Genomic DNA, 21,613 nt, shown 5'->3' with positions numbered 1-21,613 from the left:
GGCAGGTCCCTGTTCATAGTTATGTTATTTTCCAGACATGAGTGTTACCCACCTAAGTTCAAACCCCAGCCACCAAGGGTGAAGAGAACCTGTTTGCCTTTGTCATCTCCATGGAGACGCTTCAAGATGACAAAGATGAAGGAGACAGCCTCACTCCTGAAAGAAGAGCAGGATCTTCGCCAATCTTTAGGAGCAGAGGTAGATTTTCTTGTTCACTTACTGCTTGTGTTGCCTCCCCAGCTTGTCACCACCAAGTCATGGTCGTGCTGAACTCCCTTTTTGCTGACCTGCTGTCCTGTGCCCCGAGGGTGGGCTGGGCAGCAGGGCCAGTGGCTGGACATGGGGTGTGTGGGAAGGAGAAATAGGAGAGTTTTCTTTGGAGAAGCATGCTGAGATCCTACAGACCTGTGCTGAGTGTGGAACTTTGTGGCCATGTTTTCTTCACAAAGATAAGATGAGGCTTTTATCTGCATCATGATGATAAGACCTCCAGCTTCCTTCCCAGAGCAAGCTGTGATGAGTGCTGATCTCCATGTACCCTCTTCCCAACCCAGCCAAGACCACCTGTTTCCAGACCTCTGCTTTTACCCGAGAGCTGGTATTGCAGTGGTGGCCCTGAAGGTGTCTTATAAACTGAGACTTTGCAAAGTAGCTGTCTCTTCCTCCTAGCATAGAAAATAGATTGTTTTTCAGGTGCTGCCATATACTCCTGAAATACTCCATTGCTCACAGGAGTTGAAGGAATTCAAGTTATCCATGGACGTACCTCATACTCCCCTTGAAGTGGAGAAGGTAAGAGAGAATCTGTCTCACTTCCACATTTTCAGTATGGCAAGCAGGACTGTAGCTCCCAATCCCATTGGTGGCCTGCAGCATTGCCCACAGAGGGGCCTCACATCCCTCTAGACCCATCACAAAGCACTGCTGAAGAAACTGTTTGTTGGAGAGGCCATGCAGGACATGTCATAGGGCTGCCCAAAGATGCTGTGCAGCACCTGTGGAGGGCTCCTCCAGCTCTGACTGTACTTTACTCCAAGGCACAGCTGTTCTTCTGCATCCATTTCCACACTCAACATCTCAATCGTTCCTGTCCTCCAGGCTTTCAGTATCCTGCCGCAGTCGGGTGTGCTGCAGCCAGGAGAGAGACAGAAGGTCTCCTTCAGCTTCTTTGGCCACCTCAACACCATCGCCAGTGTCACGGCGCTGTGCCATGTAGAGGGAGGCCCCACCTACGAGGTGGAGCTGACCGGGGAGGCCTCATGCATCAGCTACTCCCTGAGCCTCCAGGAGATCAACTGCGGCTTTCAGGTACCACACGTGTGCCCTGGCACAGCTCCTTGCCTTTGAACCATGGCCGATGGGTTCCTGCCCACCTCAGTCCAGGGCTCCTCCCCCTTCCCAGCCCCTTTGTTGGCTCTGGAGCTTGGAATTACAACCTTTGAGGGACACATCTGGCATCCAAGCTGGTTTTAAATGGCCATCTCTAACCCTCTCCAAAATGCTGGGAATGCCTCTTTTTCAGGGTACCTAACACTGCTTCCTGGGGCAGGCAGGGCCCCAGGGGGGATGCTCAGAGGGGCATGTCCCTGAGACATCCATTTGCTGATCCACTCCTAAAGCCTGATCTTCCCAAGGACATGCTCTTGTCTAAAGCTCTTACTTAATCCACACAATATCCAAGTGAATAAGTTTGGCTTCCAGTCACTATAGTTGGAGAGTCTGTCCCAGAATAATCCCCACATTCACTGTTTTTCAGTTGAAAGGGGCAGATATTTCCAGCTGCTGGCCCTGTCTGTTTTGCCCTGTGTGACTCCCTTGTTGCATGTATGTTGCTTGCCAATACTTGCATACAGGTGCCTTCTGGATTGCCTCAGTGCTGTTTCTGTTCCTCCTGGCTGTTGGTGAACCCTCACAGTGCAGAGGGCCTGGGTCCCCTGGTTCCTTTATTACTGGCCCTCACATGGTTGTTTACCACACCTCTGTGTGCTGCCAGAGCTCCCTGCTCCTGTGCAGGTGCCCTGTGCCTGGGGGTTCCTTAGGTTCCCCCGTGCCTGTATCTCCTCCGTGGTCCCTGCTCCCATTATGTGTCTGCTTTCAGCCCCAGGAGAGAGGAAGGAGATTCCCAGCAGCAGGCCTGGGTCTGTAACTTCCCACTCCTATGCCTTCTCTCCAGATATTTAATGAAATTTGTCACAGCACAGTCACCCTGGCGAACACTGGCAAGATTAAATTCAACTGGGTGCTAAATCCTAGCACTGCAGAGCAACATCTGCCTGGCGTGTTTCTGGTCATCCCCCCCACTGTAAGTACCACATGTGACCGACCCCAGTCCTGTGTCAAGTGGCCCAGGAGAGTGTTAAAGGGAAAAAAGAAGGGGGGGGGGGGGGGGTGGGAGGGGGAAAAAAATCAGAGGGGAAAATCCCAAACCCAGCCATTAGAGAGAGAGGGCTGTAAGTAATTTCTGCTGTTTCTGCTGGGTGCAGAGAAGCAAGTGCTCTCCTGACAGACTCCCTCATGGCCTTGGCTGGTGGGTGGCTCTGCTGTCACAGGGCACACACCAGTGGGAGGAGGCACAAGTCTGTTGGTCACCTCAAGTGATGCGCTTCACTGGGTTCCTCTGAGAACGAGCTGTGCTTTTGGAGCCCGGAGCACACTTGCTAAAAACAAAAAGTGGCTGACAAAACAGGCGAAGGGCAGGTCTTTGTATGGAAATCTGAGGGAAGGTTTATTGGGTCTGGAAGGGAATCCAGGGACAAAGACAAAACTGGGTTGAGGGCACAGGGTTAAATATGGGACGAAAGAGGCGAGTCCTGAGGATCAAGGTCCTATAGGGACAGGGAAAAGCGGTGCAGAGGAGGGGCAGCCAACCAGGGGAACCAATAGGGTAACAGGGCTGGAGCAATAGGGCAAACTATAGCCAAGGGGCATCAAGGAAAGGAAGAACTTTCCAGAAAGGGTACATCCAAGGTGAACAGGGGTGGAACAACTGTACAAACCAATAGAACTCAAGATATTAACATGTGCCTGCAAAGGCCTCTGGGAGGGAGGCACTTCTCACCCCAGCCTTGCCTGCTTCTGCCTCTCCAGAGCTGAAGTGGTACAGTGCCAGTAGCAGGCTGGTTGCCCTTCACAGTTATTGTCTTGTGCTGCTCTAAGGGGAATAGAATAGAAGAGAATTCTATTTGCTAGATTTCTCAGATAAAAACAAAGTGCAAACAAAATGCAAACAAAGCAAGTATTATATCTGAAAATTGCTTTTTGATAAAGAAAGGGTGTGGTCCCAACCAGAAGGGGATAAAACAGACAGCGGAGAAAGTGGGAAACTCGAAGTAACAGTTGGCAGGCACAGAGCGGTGCTGCTGTAACCCTGGGGCGCTCTGTCCGTGTGCCGCTCGGCAGATGGAGCTGTGTGCGGCCAGCCGCCCCGAGCGGGCACGCCTGCCGCAGTGCTGGCCACCACCCGCAGCCGGCAGCAGGCGCGGCTGGCCCGCGGGCAAACAGCCGAGCACCAGGGTGCCGCGGCGAGCGGGGAGTGGCTCTGCCGGGAGCCGGACCCTCCAGCTGTTCCCAGCCCAACAAAAAGCCAAAAACGGCAGGGAAAAACTGGCAGCGTTGACTGCTTTCATATGGGAAGATTCCTCCCGTAATTCAGCCCTTTTAGGAAGACTATTGGTCAGACAGGCAAAATTCTCCTGGGCTTTGGAGTCTGCTCGCAGCCCCCCAGAGCTGGAGCCTGCATGCATTTTCTCCTCGCAACCTCCTTTCCACGTGGGGTGTGTTAAGGGTCCCGGCACATGTACAGCCCTTATAGTAATTTTCCACCCCGTATCAGAAAGTGTCTTCTTAACATATATGGAGGCATAAATTAAAATTTAACTGGTTCCTCACAGTCACTCTGGGACTCTGACAGCTGAGATCTCAGGCTGTGCTGGCACTGGAGCGTTGCTGAGGGTCACCTTAGCCAGGCTGTGCGATCACACAGGACATAGCCCTTGGCCCTGCCTCCCTGCTGCCAGCGCTAAGCAGCACTTCCATATCCCTTCCTAGGCTTGCTGCTCCCTGCCTCCTGCAGCTCTGCTGCTGTGCAGCGGCTTTGTGGGGCAGTGAGGGAGCTAGGGAGCAGCAGGGCTGGAAGAGCAAGGAGAAAAATTAGCAGCATCCCACCACTGTCCAAGCTTCTCAGTCCTGCCTGGATGTCTCCCAGCCGAAGCAGCACTCCTGCCTTTGTCCCTCCTTGCAGCGGGAAGAGGAAGCCGATGGCGTTCCCATTTCTTCATGCCTGTCTCCTACAAGGGATGAGAGGAGCTGCTGGCCCTGCTGAGTGCAGGGATTTCTCTTCCACAAGAGAGCCCTTTTTTTTTTTTTTTTTTTTTTTTGTTAAGGTGGGCTCTTGTTGGCAGAGGGCAAACCCCATTGGCAGCAGAGCTGTGCTTATATCAGGCTGTGCTGAGGCTGCAGCCTTATGAGCCCTTGGGAAAACACACTGCACCCTGGGGCTGGAGGCTCGACCTTATGGGCACAAGGGATGTAGAAGGTGTGAGAAGCGAAGCCCACTCCTCAGTTAAAATTTAAAGAAAATTAAGTAAGAGACAACAGGGGACAAAGTCAATAAATCAAGTCACAGCACTGGGTGCTTGGCTTGGGTGCTTAGCTGCAGCCAGAGGCACACCAGTCAACACATCAAGACCCCTTATATACCCTGGGTATTGCATCAGCCTCATACATATTTACAAATGGTTATATGTATTGAAATATTTTAACATAGTTCCTCCTCCGTCCCACCTTTTTGGAGCATGTGCAGTTGTCCTAGTCCTGGTCATTTGTCACTCTTCAGCACATTCAACAGGTTTCCATTCCTCCACTGGTTAAATGTTAATGTTGCATCAACTCTTCACCAACATTGGTGTCACAATGCAACATAACATTCACGTTAAAAGAACTCTAAACTTTAGCAAAACTTCTTTTACAAAAGTCATCATTATGAAACATAGTATTTACTTTAACAATTGCCAAAGCCAAGACTGTAATACATTTATCACAGAAGTGATGTAGTCTGATGGTTTCTTCTAGATGAGGACCTGTCCTCTCAGCCTGTCTGTCCCCTGAGCCATCCCCCCATCAAACATTCTGATGCATTCCCTCCCTCCTCTCCCATCCCTGCAGGGCTCCGTTGCACCTGGTGAGAAGCAAGTGCTGAAATTCTCTTACATGCCAGGAGTACCAGGAGCCTTCAGCAGGACTTTCCAGCTTAAAGTGGCAGAACTGGACCCAGAGGATATCTACCTGAAAGGAGAAGCATCCTTTCCCATGATCAGTGTAAACCTACCCTGGAACACCAAAGGTGGGCACTGCTTGTCTGCCCCTAGGAAGGGTCCCTCAGGTTTTGTTCCCTACCATATGCACATAGGGTAGCTCATGCTCACGTCCACCAAGCCTGAGGGTTACAGGACTCCCAGACCAACTCAAGCCCTCTGACTGCTTCATAGGTCTTGAGCAGGGGATCCCACATGGGCTTTGTCCCAGGAGCCATCCTGCAGAGCTTGCCTGCACATCTGGCAGGGTCCTGAAGGATGATGGCTAGACTGAAAGGCTTGGGAAAGCTGTAAGAGAGCCTGGCAGGGCTTCTGACAGGGTTGGATTTGCGTGACATTGCAGGCAATGAGATGCTCCTCTGTGGGGAGGAAGATGAGTGGGAGCAAACATGAGGATTCAGAGAGGACTAGCAGCATCCATTTTGCATAGATAACTTCTTTCTAAAAGAGCGATTTCTTTCTGGAAGAAGCCAGTGTTGGGAGGCAGTGACTTGCCACTTAGCTCACACTTCTCTTTGTGGATGTTTTCTTCCTTCAGGAAATGAAGAAAATGAAAAGCTCCTAAGACCCCTGCAACAATACAGTCAGCGGAATCAATCAGTTGTTCAGAAGAAGACTCAGAGCCCCAAGACCTTGAATTCTCAGACCCCAAAGACTAAGACCTTGAAATCTCCAACCCCGAAGACCCAGACCTTGAAGACTCAGAAACAGAAGCCCGGAGTGCTTGACTCTGGCATTGTAGTAAGAGCAGCTGCAGCCCCATTTGGCACATGCCACCCTCTCCATGGCACCTGAGCCTCTTTCAGCCCACAGCAGTGTCCCAGTGCTCTGATGGCACCTGGGACTTCCCTGCCCACTTAGAACCATGTGTCACCGCAGCATTGCCCCTAGGGCTTCCACTCTGCTCATGCTCTCTGCTGGGGTTGCACTAACTTCCTAGCTATCCCAGGGGAGAGATCCTGAAGGCCATGCTCAAGGGATGGAGCTGATGGTGCTTTGAAAGAGATGCAGGTCATTGCTGGGGAGTTTGTTGGTCCCAACCCATGCCCTGCTAGATTTACAGACCTGAGCAGCAGCTGCCTGATTGTGCCCTGGGACTGTGCTGGTGCTGCTCATCTCCAAGAGGCACCAGCTTGGTCCCAGTTCCCTTTCAAGACAGCTTTTGTCCAAGCTGCCTTGGTGCTGGCTGGGGGCAGGCAAGTCTCTGGAGCTCTGGAAGGTTCCTGGCTTGTCTGCCTGGCCAGATCAGGCAAACTTTGCTAACAGTGGCTGGGCAGGTGAAGATGCTGGATTTACTTCCTTGGAGATGAGGTCCTGGCTAAGAGAGCAGGAGGTGTCACCAGCACTGAGCAGCCAGACAGGAGGACCCCACACCCCCTCTCAACAGGAGCAGGGTGGGATCCTTTCTCAGATGCAAACCTTGGGAAAGACCTTTGCTAACCAGGCACTGTCTTCTCTTTCCTCAGTCAAACACTCAGCTGCAGATAGAGATGGTGACAAAGCTGATAAAGAAGCCTGCTCTGGAGCTGCAGGAAAAGCTTCCATCCCATCCCCCAAACAGCAGGTTCCCTGGCAAAAAGTTGTGCCAGAGTCTTGTCAAGTGAGTAGGGACTCCCATTGCCATCTCCAGGTGCCCCGTGGGGAACACCCAGCAATGTCCCCTTGTCCTGAGAGCTCCTTGTGTCTGCAGAGCTGAGAATAGCCTGGACTTCAGACAGGATGTGGTCCTGGTGGCTGTGACACTCTCCATGTGAGCAGTGGAGTGTCCTCTTTTTGCCAGCACCGTGCTGAGCTTTGGACTGCTCAGCTCCCCACTGGTGTGGGGTTCTGTCCCTTCAGCTGAGGGGACCCAGTGCAGACCTTCAAGCCCTTCCAGACTGCATAAATTCTGTCCCTGCTGACTAGCCCTGAAAGAGACAACTCCCATCTGATGTCTTGGTTCCAACTAACAGAGCACACTAAAGAAAAGGAGAAGGCAACTGCATGTCAGCAAAGTCTTTAAAACTCAAAATCAGATGTCTTGAATGCTGGTGGGGTTGCAGGGCTTATCTAGGTGACTTGGTCTGTCTCTTTGCAGCATCATGATGCAGCACAAGCATGGGAGGCTTCAGTTCAGGAAGAAGATGCTCTGCAGAATAGATCATGTGATCTGGTTGCAGAGCAGTGAAGACTTCCTGTGAAGGCAAATCTTATTCCTAGGCCCCAAAGCAATTTCAGGCTCAGGCTGTACACCAAGCTAAGCAGTTTCAGTGAGATTAGTGGAGTCCCAGTGTACTCACCTACACTGACTTTTCATGGGAGAGGAGCTGTGGCCAGTGTCCATTTTAAACTAATTTTATTTTCAGGTACCATTAGTAGCTGATAAAACCTGGGGCCTGCACTCCTCCTGAATTCCCAAAGTCATTGCCAGGTGGTCAGGCCACAGGTTTCATGGGTTTGAGCTGAGTTTTTACAGCAGTGAATAAAGAATTAGCCACTTGGTTTGTATCCCCCATCTACTTGGACATGTAGCCAGGCTGTGGTTTAACAACTGTCCTTATCCCTTCTTGCAGAGTTGAGCTGCCCGAGTATGTCCTGGACATGGGCACTGTCCTTCAGGGTTACACTGAGAGACGCACTCTGGTGATCACCAACCCTGGGCAGATCCCAGTGTCCTTCCATATCAATGTATCTGCCCTGCAGGACACAGGTAAGCAGTGCTGGAGACACTTCCTGTGGGCTTGAAGGAGATGTCTCAGACAGATTATGTTAAGACACTGAACCTGGGGAGGTTTTCGAGCTTTTTTTTCTCAGTGCCCCTGCTGGGAGCTTTAGAGGCAGAATTCTCCTGGCCAGTCCTGCCCAGGGACCTGGCCTGCCTGTGATTGCCCTGCACTGAAGTGCAGGGGCCAGATGAGCTCATCACTCTGGTCACCTCTCAGGATCTTCTGCCTGTGGCTCCTGAAATGAATGGCCAGGAAGCCTTTATTAAAGGTTGGCACTGGGTACAGAACCCAAGGGGTTGTGCACAAAACAAACCCTGTTCCTACTGGACAGTACAAAGGAGGGTAAATTCAGCTTTGCCAGACAACAGAGTGGGGGCGCCCATCCTTGTGAGAATCCCTAGGAAAACGTTTGCTGGCTCTTGGTCTATGGATGCCATGCCAGCCGGGTGCTATTGAAGTCATGGCAACAAGGTGAAAAAAAGCTCTGGTTGGTGATTTCGTCTTGTCCACCATTTCCCCCCACCTGGGAGTACCATTTTTTAGTCTTAGATGTGATACTGGCTCGTTGTTTTTAGGGGTTTTTACCACTGAGTGGAATCCCATGAGCACTTGCTGTCATGTGCCATTTTCAAGGAGGGTAGTAGAGGTGGGCGTGGATACAAAAGGAGGTACTTGTAGCAGCCTGGGATCCAAGCCCTGGCTGCCACCAACTTACCCAAATAGGCAGTTCCACAAGGAACAGCCTCTCCTGGTGTCTCAGGCAGGCTTCAGCCACAAAGTACCAATATGCAAGCAGTGCCTGGAGTTCAGGCGATCAACTCTTATAATGATTTCAGCTCCAAGTGATTTCAGCTCGGCTTGCAAGGTACCTTTGGCCAGCACAGAGAAATGAGAGTGGGAGCGCTGTGTAGAGGTTTTGCAGGGTTGTTTATTGTCTTCTGCAAAGGGGAGTCCAGGGACAATAGCAATCCACTGAACTCAGTGAAAGTAGGGGGCTTTATAGGGAAGGTATGGTTTGACAGAATGACTGATGGTTTGGTGCTAAGGAAATATGACCAATAGTGCTACAAGGAGATAAAGCAGGGCCCAAAGCAAAGAGAAGGGTCTCTAGCCTAGTCACCGTGACTAAGCAGTTCTTATCTAGGGGATAGTTCTCCAAGGAGGCCTTGTGAGGGGCTTTGCTCCCTCCACAGGTACTGGGACGGGGGAAAGGGACAAACAGCTAGGAGCACTAACAATTTACAAAGACATAAAACGTTAACAACAAGTAGTCAACACAAGCAACAGTTATGGTCAACTGGGTAGACACATCAACACAAGCAACAATAACTGAGTGGACACCTTGTTGAGAAAAACTTGTGTCTGGGAATTTATTCCCCACAGCTTCCATGAGCATCAAGTCTCTCTGGCTGCTCTGTAGGCTTATTTTGCAAACTAGCGGGGTCTTCTGTGTTTTGGAAGTGCTTTGGTTGGAGTTCACACTATCACAGCACTTGTATTCAGCCTTTATTGAGGAAACAGCCTGTGACATCCTCTGGTGGATCAAAAGAGGCCTTGAGGCAGGGCTGGGTTTCCATCACACAATGGCTCACTGTGTCTGAGGGGTGTTCAGGTGCACTCTTTTTTTGTCCATGTCACACCATGGCATGGGGTTTTTCCCAGACCTCTCAGCCAGGACACCTGTAAGGCCTTAAAGTGCGTATGACACGTTTTGTGTTTCTTGTGTATCTCAGCTGCTTTGTTTTCATCTGTTCAAGGTTTCAGAGTGAATCTGGACCAGATGCAGGGCCTGCCCCACAACCAGACCAGAATGCTTGAAGTGTGCTTTGAAAGCACCCGCTGGCTACGGGGTGATGTGCATGTGCTGCTGCCCATAGAGGTACCAGAGCTCTTGGGGCACGCAGCAGGCTGGGTGCAGCAGCAGATGTCACCTGCACCCTCTGCTGACTTCTCTATCCTTCTCCAGGTGGCAAAAGGCCCCACATATAACATCCGCCTCCGTGCCACTGTGTTGGAACTGTCACTCACCCTTTCCAAGAACACACTACAGTTCTCTGATATCCATGTTGGGCAGTGCCAGATTGAGACAGTCCGACTCTACAACTGGTTCCAAATACCCTGCGAGTGGTTCATTACTGCCATCAAGCCTGTCAGGAAGGTAAAGCACAGGCGATGTCGAACATGTAACTTCTTGGTTGGGTTTTCTTTGTGTCTCTTGCCCTTTCTGCTCCTGTGGCTGCCTGAGCACTTGGATCTACAGTGTGTCTGAGGAAGCTTCTGAGGGACTAGATCAAGACTGGTTTGCCTGGACGTGTTCCATTAGCTGATGTTTTACTTTTCTGCCATCTTCACCCGTTCCTCCTCCTCTCAGGACAGTAGTTCTCTATCTGCCCACCCAGTTTACAGGTCTTCCCTCCAGCTCCAGGCTATGGGAGTCAACCTTGGTTTGGCTGTGGCTACTCTCAGCACAGTATCAGTGTCTCAGAGCACTACAGGAACTGAGGTTCTGTCCTCATACACTGAGGAGACCTCACACAATTGGTTTCTGTGCCCAGGATAATCAACGCAAACGCTTTACACCGGCCATGTGTCAGAAGCAGCAGGTGCTGGAGGATGAGCCCTGTCCCTTTGAAGTGACGCCCTCCAAAGGAACCCTTGATCCAGGAAGGTGGCAGAACTTACAAATCCAGTTTACACCCAAGCAGGAGGTAAGATTGGCAGGTGTCAGCTCAGGAGGCCTGTCAGGGCTATCTGGAAATGAGGGCCTGGTGCAGAGGTATGAGCTCTGCCTTCACAGGGAGCTTTCTGCAAGCTCCGTTCTCAGCATGGCTCAGTTCACCCCGCAGAGCACTCCTGTGAGATGTGCTTCAAAATGCCCACAGGGAGCTTGCACAGAGAGAGAGCATCAGGGCTCTGTGGCTGCCTCCTGGCACATGGGAGGGATGTGCCCAACTCCCCTCAGCCTCCCCTTTGCCTGGCTGTATTTGCCGCTGCACACTTGCAGAGGACAGTCCTGGAATGGCCAGTCTAGGCTCGTCCTGCTGCAGAACTGACAGACAAAACAGTCACCAGACACCTTCCTGGGCACGGCAGAACAATCACCTGTACTGGTGTGCTGCCAGCAGTCCCTGGGGCTCTGGCCTGCCTGCTCATTCCTATGCAGCTGGGGATTCAACTTAAAGGATGGAGTATTCCCAAGAGCAGTTTTCCTGTGGCTGCTGGCTTTTGGAAACTGACAGTGTGTACCAGTATGGACACAAGTGCTTCTGTGCCCGCTAACAGTCCCAGGGGTCTTTAATTGCTCGAGAGATGTAACCATCTTGTGTCTGGCTATGACCAGAGCCAGACACTAAGCAGAGAAGATGACCCTTATTTCTAGCCAGTGAGAGCTCATTTGCTTCTCTCCTGGAGCTGGTGTTTGCCTGACTTGGCAGTGCCAGGACTGTGTCTGGACACTGTAACCCCGAGGGCCCTTCTCATGAACATTGCACTCCTGCATGACTAGGTGAAATGCCTGACAGTCCATTGTACATCCATCTGATACCCAAACACCCAGTTAGAATGCACACCAGGATTCATCCCAGTTACTCAGACCCAGGACACAAACATTGTAGTCCCTAGCATAAGTAAACATCTGGTTTCCATTCACCTTGGAGGGGCTGATAACACCCTGACCTTGGGGCAAACGTTGTATTTGGAGTCCTGTCACCTGGGACTCCATGGATGAGTTTTCTTCCCTTTTCTCTTTTCAGAGGTCTTACAAGAATGAGTTGAAGCTTAACATTTGTGGAAGCATCAATCTCTTAAAGCTGCACCTCTCAGGACAAGGTCTAGAGCCACGGTTGGAGTTCACCCCCCCAGCACTCAAGATGGGATGGGTGCTGGTGGACAGTGATGGGGTGGATGCCACAGTGGTGGTGAAGAACCCATGCAACTTCCCTGTTGAGTTTTACTCACTGGATTTTGATGAGCAGTACCTTGAGGAGGAGAAGGTGAGAAGGCAGGTGTGGTCCCCATTGTACATGCTGCCCAAGCTTCACAGCACTCCAGCATTCCCAGGCTTTTGCCAGGGAGATGGAGGCAATCCCCAGGGCAAAGCCAGCTCTGTTGATGTGCTGTGGGAGGACTTAAATACTTTGAGTTGTTGGGAGGAGGGGAGGAGACAGAAAATGGGTTTGTTGAGTGTGTGTGAAGAGAGGCAAGAAAAGGAATGTTGCGTATGGTTTCTGTTCCCTACATGCACAGATCCTGCGGATAGCAGTGGGGTCTGAGTACCAAAAGAACTTTCTAATGCCTCCACGCACCGTGGGTGGGACGCTGCCCCCAGAGGTGCTGGAGTACTATGAAGCACAGAAGAGGCTGAAAGCTCAACAGGCAGAGCTGAAGGCTAGGGAAGAGGCCAAGGCAATGGACAAGGCAGCACCAGGTCAGAAAAACAGTGAGGGTTTGTCAGTGTCTGTCTTGAGTGTGGTCACAGCAGGGAGCCCATACACCCTGAACTGTCTGTCACCTTGTTCTCCAGGGAAAGCCCATGCTTTTAGCAGCTGCCTGTTCCCCAGCTTGGTGGAGGAACTCTTGGGTGAAGGGCTGGGGCATCCTCTCCCAACCCTGAATGTAGCCAAAGCAAACTCCTATCTACCTGCCATAGACTGGGGAAATAATCAGGATATTCCCTTGTGTCCCTTAGCCAGAAAGACTAGGACTGGATGAGTTCTTCAGCCAGTAGGACCAGATCTAATATCCCTGGCTCTTTTATATTTGCACCTTCCTAGTGAGAAAATAACAAGCTCATGTTGCTTTTATCAAGTCTCCTTTCGTGGGATCTGAGGAGATGGGGAGGATGATGAGGATCAAAGGAAGGCGGGAGGCTGACTTTCCCCCCTGGTTTTGCACTGCAGCATATCATGGGGCTGTCACACCCTCTCCTGAGCCCATGGTGGAAGTGACTGGGAGCCCTATCTCTCAGGCTGTCATGCACCACCTGGGCATCGACCCATCTTCAGAGAGTTGTGAAGCACAGCAGGACAGAGGGATTGTTGTCATCGTCCATGGGCCCCCCCGGGCAGGTATGTGAGCTGCAGCCCTGGGCTGCAGGGAGAGGGGCAGGCAGGAGGAACACATCCTGGTGGACCATGGTGCTTAAGGCAAAGTCCTCAGCTGAACAGGAGGTGGAGATGATCCTCTTGGCTCTAGAATTCAGAGCTTGTACCCACACTCCAGCTGCCTCCCTCATGGCCTCCCCAGAGGGACACTTGCTTTCCCACTGTCCCTTTAACTTTGAAATCTTGTTTGAGGTTTTTCCAGGGCCTGTCCCTGTAATGCCTCATATGCAAGTGTCACCAAGCAGTCCTCCTCTCTCTCAGGAAAGACAGAGATAGTGGCGGCCCTGTGTCACTATTATGACACTGCTCACTTGTCCATTGACACCATGGTGAAAGAGGCCATCGCCAATGATCAGAGCCAAGCAGGGCGCCGCGCCCGGGAGCTTTGCACCAAGGCTGCCATGGAGCTGAAAGGCGAAAACCAAGATGATGCTGGTAAGGAGAAATGCTGGACCCAGAGCCAGTGCTTGAGAAACCTACCATAACTGTCCACTTCTGCTTACTCAGAGCAGCACCTTTTCAGTCCTTGGGTCTCTTAGGGAACATGGGTGAAGTGCATCTCTGGCTTGTCTAAAAAAAAAAGAAATAAATTTTAAGGGCTCAGTCAGGGGTTCTTTTATAGCCCCTTTGCTGCCATTCTTGGTACATTCTTGGTACATACTTGGTACATGTTCATTTTTCTAGGTATGGTGAAGCACATCTGTCCCTTTCCCAAATATTTTTATTTCCTCAAAGCTGAATCAAGCTTGCTCCTCGTGGGCAGCAGGCAGAACTGCTGCCCACTTTAACAAGGAAAAAGCCTTCTGAAGTGGCTCATTAAGCACAAGAGGACTGATTATGAGTGTAACCTCACAGATGAGAGGAAGGGAAGGACAAGCTCCCAGAGGAATTTCCAATGAGAGACATGTTACAGATGAGTTCTTTTGTCCAGAGATTTACCTATGCCTACTGTCAGGGTACACAGCTCATGCATGCTGGGCTGTTCTACGTGTAAGACTGAAGACTTTAATGAAACTTACTGGGAAGTTGGTACCCTGAGCTCTGCAGGGTGAGGCAGACCTGGCTCAGTGCAGGAGGAAGTTTTGCATTGCTCGGTTTTGAACCTGGCTGGGTTGGGAGCTGGTGGAAGGAAGAAGAGTCTGGATTCCAGCTGGGATTTTCAAGGAGGATTTCATTTCAGTGGAGACAGGTCATGCAAGTGGGGTAAGGCTGTAGGTCCCCACATGAGAATGCAGGATGGGTGCAGTGTATGGAAAAATGGTCCTGAAGGACAAATCTTTGGCTTGATCTGCAGGGGAACTGCTGTGCAAGAGTGTCACCTGCATGCACAGTTGTTAGGAGGGACATAGTGCTGGCTTTAAAATCAAATATGGGATGGCATGTTTTACCATGCTGGTAGGAGAAGGAGGGAAGGAGCTGCTTCTGGGAAACAGTGCTGCCAGTGCCCAGCAGACTGGGGGAAAAGTGCCAGATTCCTTCAAGGGCCTAAGGTTGTGCCCATTGTGGGGAAAGGTGCCTAATTGTTTTTCAAAGCCCCCCTGAACCATCTGTCCCCTATGCAGGTAAAAAGCTTACTGCTCGGACCGAGAATAAACAAGCCTCTGGAGAAAAAATCATCAAGAAGAATGCCAAAGGCAAGAACACTCCAGCACAAAAGAAAAAGGAGCCAGCCAGCAAATCCAACAAAAAGGTAAACACAATCTGCTCTGGTTGATGTCTGGGACTTTTGCATTATTTTTGAGATGGGCAGGGGCTGCTTACCGTGGAGGCTGTGTGCCAGCCAGGGCCTGTTATGTGGGTCCATAGTGCCAAGCCCAGCTGGCAGGCTGGGTATGACTTGAGCTGGGAATGTGCTCTGGCAGACAGCTATACTGGTTCTAAGTGGTTTGCTGGTGAAGTGCAGTCCTGGCTAGTATGGCTGCAGGCAGTGAGCAAAGTGCTGGGAGGCTGCACTGGGGGCTTGCAAGCTTGGGTCTCTGCTGGCCAAGGCATGGACCCTCCAGGACCATCCCCTGGAGCCTCACATACTGCACTGCAGGGTTGTTCTACTCTCCACTAGTGAGGAACCCCAGCTGCAAGCCCAGCAGTGGGAATTGTTCAGGGCTTTCCACCGTGGTTTATTTTCCTAACAATGCTCCATGTTACAGTTCACAGTTTCCACTGCTCCTGCACCACAACAGCTGAACATCGTCAGCAGTCATGGGGAAAAGCTGAACTGCTTGAGCTGTGTGCTGCCCGAGGACCTGCTGGTGGACATCTTCTGTGAGAGGCTGAAGGTGTGTGGGGTGGGGGAAAAGGAGACATTCCTGCTCTGGAGAGACAGGCAGAGATGTATGACTTGGAGAGGAGGAGGTCTGTACATGCTGCTGGAGGATCCTGGACTGTGTGCAGGGAACCTTGGGGGAAGCTGCAGATGCCCCTAGTTGGCAGAGCCTAATGACAGATCCAAGCTGTTCTTAGCTAATGCCCTTTGAACAAGGATAGCTGGTACCCTGTGACATATCTTTACTGTCCAGCTGTGAGCCCCCTGCGTGCAATGGCTGACTTGCTCTTCCCTTTATTCGCAGCATGAAGACTGCTCCAAGGGAGTGGTCTTTGATGGCTTGGAGAGCCTCTTCACAAGCAGCCTGGAATCTTCTCTGCTCTGTGTATTCAAAGCTGTCAACAATCATCATCATATCTACATGGTGAACCTGCATCAGGATTGTGCTTCTTGGATAACCAAGGAGGAAGATGAAAGAAAGAGGAGGGACGCTAAAAGAGAGAAGGAAGGTAAGATATCTCCCTCCCTCTCAAATCTTTCTCAAGCCCTCGACCTTATCTCTGCGTATCTGGGTTTGCAGCAGAGCTTGTAAGAAACATTTTTATTAATCTTTTCACCTTCTGCCTCAGCATAACCAGAACTCAGAGTTTCAGATCTGAGGTTTTACGACTCACCCTAATCTCTAACATTAAAGTTTGGGCACAAGTGCAAACTGCTGTAGCTCAGTGACAAATGACTGTCCTCAGCCTTGGTGCGCTTAAGCCAGGCAAAGCACAGGAACTCACTGCCCAGCCATAGTTTGGGTGATTGTTTGAATTTTGGTGCAGGGATATGAGCTCCCCAACATCTCCTGGTATGGTAGGCTGGGTTGGGAAAAGCTGTGAATCCTTGCGGCTGACCCAGAGCACCCAGCTCTGCTTCTGGTCACTCATGGTTTTTCCTCTGGTTTGTGCTAAAGAACTGCAGCGGGCAAAAGCTTTTCAGAGGAACATGCAACGTATCTTGAAAATGGATGAGGATGAGTATTATGCCCTCCCTGAGGAGAAGCAAGTTCTAGTGGATAAAATAATACAGGGAAGAAAGTATCTACGGAGGGAGAGGTGAGTAAGCCCTCCATGGGTTACTGCTTAGAGTAGTGTCCCTGGAGGGTTTCCCTGCTCCAAGGCCTTTGAGCTCAGTTTGATAGCAAAGGCAAGAAACAGCACAGGGATGGCCACTCTTAGCTCCCTGGCTCCCAAGAGAGGAAAGACCTTCTTCTACTGAGATAGAATATCTTCTCTAATTTAGTGGTGAGCCCTCCCGGTTTAGATGCTGCCTACAGGCAGCTGGGCTCAGGGCTTGCCTGTAGAAGTGTATTTAAGTCTATGGTGTTGATTTGCACTTTATTCATCATCTCCCTTCTTCACCAAAACAGTGGGATTGTGGTATGGGCAGGTGTGGGGCACAGACAAACCCTTGGTTTGGGTCCTGGTCCTGCTACAGATGAAATCCTTGCAATGCTGACCTGCCAAGGTTCTCCTTATGGTGGGACACCACCCATAAAAGCCCATGTCCTTTAGGCTCCCCTGAAACTGCAGAAGTAGGCAAGCTCTGCTCCAGCAAGGCAGCCCAGCTCAGGACAAACAGGAAAAGTGTGGAGCTGGGAGGTGAGGCTGCTTAAAGCAAGCCTGTGTATCAGGACTTCTTTCAGCTCAGGCTGAAGTTGGTTTCATGGGGAGGAGACAGACAAGGCTGCTTCAAATTGTTTCTATGGCAGATAGCACAAGTTTGCCTTGGTTACAGCTGGGTTCCAGCAGGAAATCTAGCTGACAAGAGCCTGTCTTGCAGGAGAGGAGTTCCTGCAGCCTTTGCTTTGTGACTGATAGGATTATTCTCATTAAGGAGCAGGCTATATCCAGGGAGAAGGGGGCTGCATGAATCGAGTAAGAATTGTAGGAGGGACAAGCAAATGTTAGCAATTTGTGAAGTGGTTTAAACTGGGAAATCAAGAGACAAAGGGCGTTTTCAGTCATCAGTGCGGAGAGCTGCTGGATCAGCCTTTGGCAGTGGGCTGGAGGTGTCTGGGTGTGTCTTAAGAGGGAGGTTGCACAGTCAAGACCTTACAATGGCAAGGCTTAGGTTTGGCTGGTCCTGGAGGTCCCCTTCCACAGTTCACTTGGGGTGTTGCCAATCTCTGTGGGTTGAGGAAAATTCAGGGAAATGGTCTCATGGTTATGCCTGGCCGTAGGGTCAAGGAATAAAGTGCAGGGCCAGCCAGGACTAGTGAGCCCAGGTTTCTGGTGGTGACTCTCAGAGATGTTTTCTATTTTGTTTGCTGAAGGGAGATGAAGCAGCTGGCTCAAAAGCTTGAGGAGGAGGCAAAAGCCTTAGAGGAAGAAGAGAAGTGGAAGGAGGAAGAGAGGCAGAAGGAGGAAGAGAAGCAGAAGAAGGAAAAGAAGGGTGCCTCCTTGGGGAAGCAGTCTGTGAAACCAGAGAAGAAGGAAACCAAAGCCCCGGAGAAGAAGGAAACCAAAATCCCAGAGAAGAAAACCAAGACTCCAGATAAGAAGGAAACCAAAGCCCCAGAGAGGAAGGAAACCAAAATACCAGAGAAGAAGGAAATCAAATCTCCAGGGAGGAAGGAGACCAAAAGCCCAGAAAAGGGGGAACCCAAAGCCCCAGAGAAGAAGGAGACCAAAAACCTAGAGGAAAAGATAACCAAAATGCTAGAGGATATGATAAACAAAGTCCTAAAGGATGAGACAACCAAAATCCTAGAGGAGGAAACTGAAATCCTAGAGGAGCATATATACAAAGGCCAAAGGATCTGGGAAATCACAGAAAAGGAGGAAACCGAATCCACAGAAAAGGAGAAAACAGAATCCCCAGAAAAGAAGGAACCCAAAGCCCCAGAGAAGGGGGAACCCAAAGCCCCAAAGGGGGAACCCAGAGCCCCAGAGAAGTGGGATACCAAAGCCCCTGAGAAGGGGGAACCCAAAGCCCAAAATAAGGGGGAACCCAAAGCCCCAAAGAAGGGGGAACCCAAATCCCCAAAGAAGGGGGATACCAAAGCCCCAGAGAAGGAAGAACCCAAAGCCCCAAAGAAGGATGAACCCAAAGCCCCAGAGAAGGGAGAACCCAAATTCCCTGAGAAGGAAGAACCCAAAGCCCCAGAGAAGGAAGAACCCAAATCCCCAGAAAAGGGGGAACTCAAGGATGTAGAGAAGGGGGAGCCCAAAGCCCCTGACAAGCAGGATACCAAAGCCCCTGGGATGGGGGAAACCAAAGCCCCTGACAAGGGGGAAGCTGAAATCCCAGAGTACCCAGCTGAGATGGATAAGAACTTGATCCAGAGGTTTCAAATCTATGAGTCATCACAGCAGGTCCTCACACAGCTTTTCTCCTACGGTGACAAGGTTCAGGGTTCTGTGCAGTTACCCGTGATCCAAAACAGAAATACGTCCCTGCCTTCAGCTGAAAACAAAGGTCAGAAGACCTATAAATCTCAGGAGAAGGTTGAGAAGAAGCCTGAACAAAAAGGTGGAGGCCAAAGAAGTCTTCAGTCATCTCAGCTGGAGACACAAAGCAAAGTTGCAGAAGGGGCAGTCAGAGATGAGCACGTCAGGATGCGGTGCTTGGACATCCAGGTCACAAATCCGAAGGCCATGATTAGGGAGATCCTGAGGGATGGGAGGTTGCCAACAAAAGATGAGGTAAAACCTTGCAAGGCTCAGATTTTGAGCATGCTGTGGTCATGGGCCCTGGAGTATTGTGTCCCCTAGGTGATAATGGCACAGAGCCCTGTCCAGGCCCCTGATGATGTTCCACAATGACTCCGTAGCATCTGTGTGGATGGGGAGGTTATCACCATCCATCCCTCAGTGGGCAGAAAGTGGGAGTGCTCTGTGTACAAGTATCCCATCTGTTCAGAGTTTCCCAGCCTGGAAATCATTAGAAATGGTCCCAGGACAGGGCAGCTCATGGTCATTGTTTTCTTCAGCTGAGTCACTTGGGAGAGGTTTCTCTCCCGATCCTGCTTGTAGCTCTTGCCTCTGCTCTGGAGCCTGCTCACCCCACTGGGCATAACAAAGCAAAGCACTTGCACTTCATATAAATGAAAAACCCCATTGCTAAAAGATCAGTGCCTTTAAAGAGGATGAAGGTAAGAGAAGTATAAACAGGACTTTCTGTTCTGTTTCAGATGCTGAGACATCTGGGACTGCATCCCGAAGGGCCTCCCCTGCCCCCTGCTGCTGTCTTCTCCGTAGTCAACTACCCAGAGGAGCGGTTGGGTTCTGCAGAGTGTGTGAAGCCCTTCACCATTGTTGCACCAGAAGGTGCTGCTATGGAAGACAATCGGGTGGGTGCTCCAGTGGTGCTGGCACTGAAGGTGCCAGGGCAGGGACCAGGCTAGATGGGGGCATGGGGGACAGGTTGGATGGAGAAGGATCATTGTGGAGAGGTAGTGAAGATGTGATGGGGCCCCATGTCTGCAGGTCTCCTTTCTGTCAGGGATGGGACAAAAGAGACAGCTCTGCGGGAGACAGAGCAGTTCTATAACACAAGGAAAAAAAAATCACTTAAAACCATCAACTTCTTTGAGGAGAGGGTCCTGAGTGAGAAGGGGTGTCCCAAGTAAAACAAACACCAATAAGGAAGACCAGGTCCATGGGCAGGTGGACTTATTTATTTATTCTCTCTTCCATTGGCTGACCAACTCCTGCTTTGCTTTCCAGGATGGGGATGTCTCAGGGCTCACCTCTTCCTCCCTTTTCTCTCTCCCCTTAGGCCAAGGCCCCAGATGCCAAGGGCAGTTCTACCAAGGGCCAACCAAAGTCACATATAGCAGCCAGCAGAGACAGCTCTCCAAAGGATAACCAGATCTCCACACACAGAACAGAAAGTCCCCAGGATTCCTCTGCAACAAGATCCAAAAGTGTGCTGAAAAGAGCCTCAACCCCCACAGAATTCCTCAGGTGAGCCGCATGGGAGGAGGTGATGCCTCTGCTTCTTGGTCCTCTTGCCAAACAAGGTCCGTCATCCCCAGCTCCACAGTGACCCTGTGCCAGTGCCTCCACGGGATGGCCAGTGCACCCTCCTTGTTTCATTTGCTCCTTAGCAATGTCTGAAGCCTCCTCTTTAATTGCCAGGCTGAAACGGTACCGATGGATAGTGCCTGACCACGGTGAGGTGGAACTGAAGGTCCACTTCTCCACCAAAAGGCCAGGGAAGTTTGAGCACACACTGAGGTTTGAGCTCGTGGAGACAAAGCGCCAGTACGAGCTGCCCTGCAGTGGCACGGGCGTGTACCCCAGCATCAGCCAGAACCCGCGGTAAGGCTGGCCCTTGGCAGCCTCCCACACTGCTGACCCCTGAACTCACAGCCAGGGCTGCCCCTTGGTGCTTCTGGCCTGGGCAGGTGGTGCTGCTTGAGGTCACCCAGCATCACTTCCTGTGCTGGGAGCTGGGAAGGCAGATGGTGCCTCAGCCACCAGGAAGGGTTATGGCTTTCTGACTACATTTCCTACTTGGAGCATCTCATAATTCCTTCTTGCCCACTTTCTCTGCCCAGGCTGGTGTTTCCACAGTGGAGGGAGACCATGGAGACAGATGAAATCATTTTCAAGGAATATGTTGAGAGCACAAAGAAATTCCACTTTGGACCTCTGCTGTGTGGGAAATCAAGAGAGTGGTATGTACTCCCTGCTGGGCCTTGTTCTTTCCTGGACATGCTTGGAGAGACATGCTGTACTGCTGGCACAATCCAGGGCAGTCCCCAGCAGAGTCCTGGGAGACACATGAGTTTTAAGGACCACACATGTATGAACTTGAGCAGATAAGAGGCAAATGAGCCTTGGAGGAGCTGCTCTGCCTACCCGGTGGATGTCTTGGTGGCCACCTAGGTGGCCAGAGCCACATGCTGCTGCCAGACCAAAGGAGACTTGGGGGGGCAACTTCTGTCCCCCTCCACATCTCAGACTCACCACTATGGAAATGAACTTCTTAGAAGTGCTTTGAGCTCTGCAGGTAGCCTGACCGAGCAATTATTCTGTAGATGGTTCTGTAAACCTTTTATTTAATCTGTAACTATTAATAAGATTTTATGGTTGACCTGCCAATGGGTGTCAGGGGGAATGTACAGCAGGAATTACATTTTCCTGTGATGACATTGCATCCTCACTGCTAGGTAAAGTCTGCCTAAACACGCTGTCACTGAAGCTGTTGTGTATTTCTATTTTTACCGTCACTTGT

General features: G+C 51.0%; 1 protein-coding gene across 1 annotated transcript in view; it reads left to right on the top strand.

Annotated features, from left to right (window-relative positions):
- The window catches only part of LOC134048140 (hydrocephalus-inducing protein homolog), a 70,742-nt gene that overhangs the window by 37,519 nt on the left and 11,610 nt on the right, over positions 1-21,613 (top strand). The window contains exons 23-47 of the mRNA XM_062499739.1: positions 36-198; positions 733-792; positions 1,099-1,308; positions 2,174-2,302; positions 5,164-5,341; positions 5,851-6,053; positions 6,779-6,912; positions 7,865-8,001; positions 8,593-8,685; positions 9,775-9,896; positions 9,984-10,211; positions 10,615-10,725; positions 11,770-12,009; positions 12,263-12,443; positions 12,916-13,083; positions 13,381-13,554; positions 14,682-14,809; positions 15,267-15,395; positions 15,687-15,861; positions 16,341-16,482; positions 18,816-19,074; positions 19,563-19,721; positions 20,150-20,337; positions 20,512-20,694; positions 20,934-21,053. Of these exons, the coding sequence (XP_062355723.1) occupies positions 36-198; positions 733-792; positions 1,099-1,308; positions 2,174-2,302; positions 5,164-5,341; positions 5,851-6,053; positions 6,779-6,912; positions 7,865-8,001; positions 8,593-8,685; positions 9,775-9,896; positions 9,984-10,211; positions 10,615-10,725; positions 11,770-12,009; positions 12,263-12,443; positions 12,916-13,083; positions 13,381-13,554; positions 14,682-14,809; positions 15,267-15,395; positions 15,687-15,861; positions 16,341-16,482; positions 18,816-19,074; positions 19,563-19,721; positions 20,150-20,337; positions 20,512-20,694; positions 20,934-21,053 (4,014 nt within the window). The remainder of the gene's footprint in view (positions 1-35; positions 199-732; positions 793-1,098; positions 1,309-2,173; positions 2,303-5,163; positions 5,342-5,850; positions 6,054-6,778; positions 6,913-7,864; positions 8,002-8,592; positions 8,686-9,774; positions 9,897-9,983; positions 10,212-10,614; positions 10,726-11,769; positions 12,010-12,262; positions 12,444-12,915; positions 13,084-13,380; positions 13,555-14,681; positions 14,810-15,266; positions 15,396-15,686; positions 15,862-16,340; positions 16,483-18,815; positions 19,075-19,562; positions 19,722-20,149; positions 20,338-20,511; positions 20,695-20,933; positions 21,054-21,613) is intronic.

The sequence above is a fragment of the Cinclus cinclus genome, chromosome 11 (genome assembly GCF_963662255.1).
Source record: "Cinclus cinclus chromosome 11, bCinCin1.1, whole genome shotgun sequence".
Classification (NCBI taxonomy): Eukaryota; Metazoa; Chordata; class Aves; order Passeriformes; family Cinclidae; genus Cinclus; species Cinclus cinclus.
This window is presented reverse-complemented; position numbering and strand designations above follow the sequence as displayed.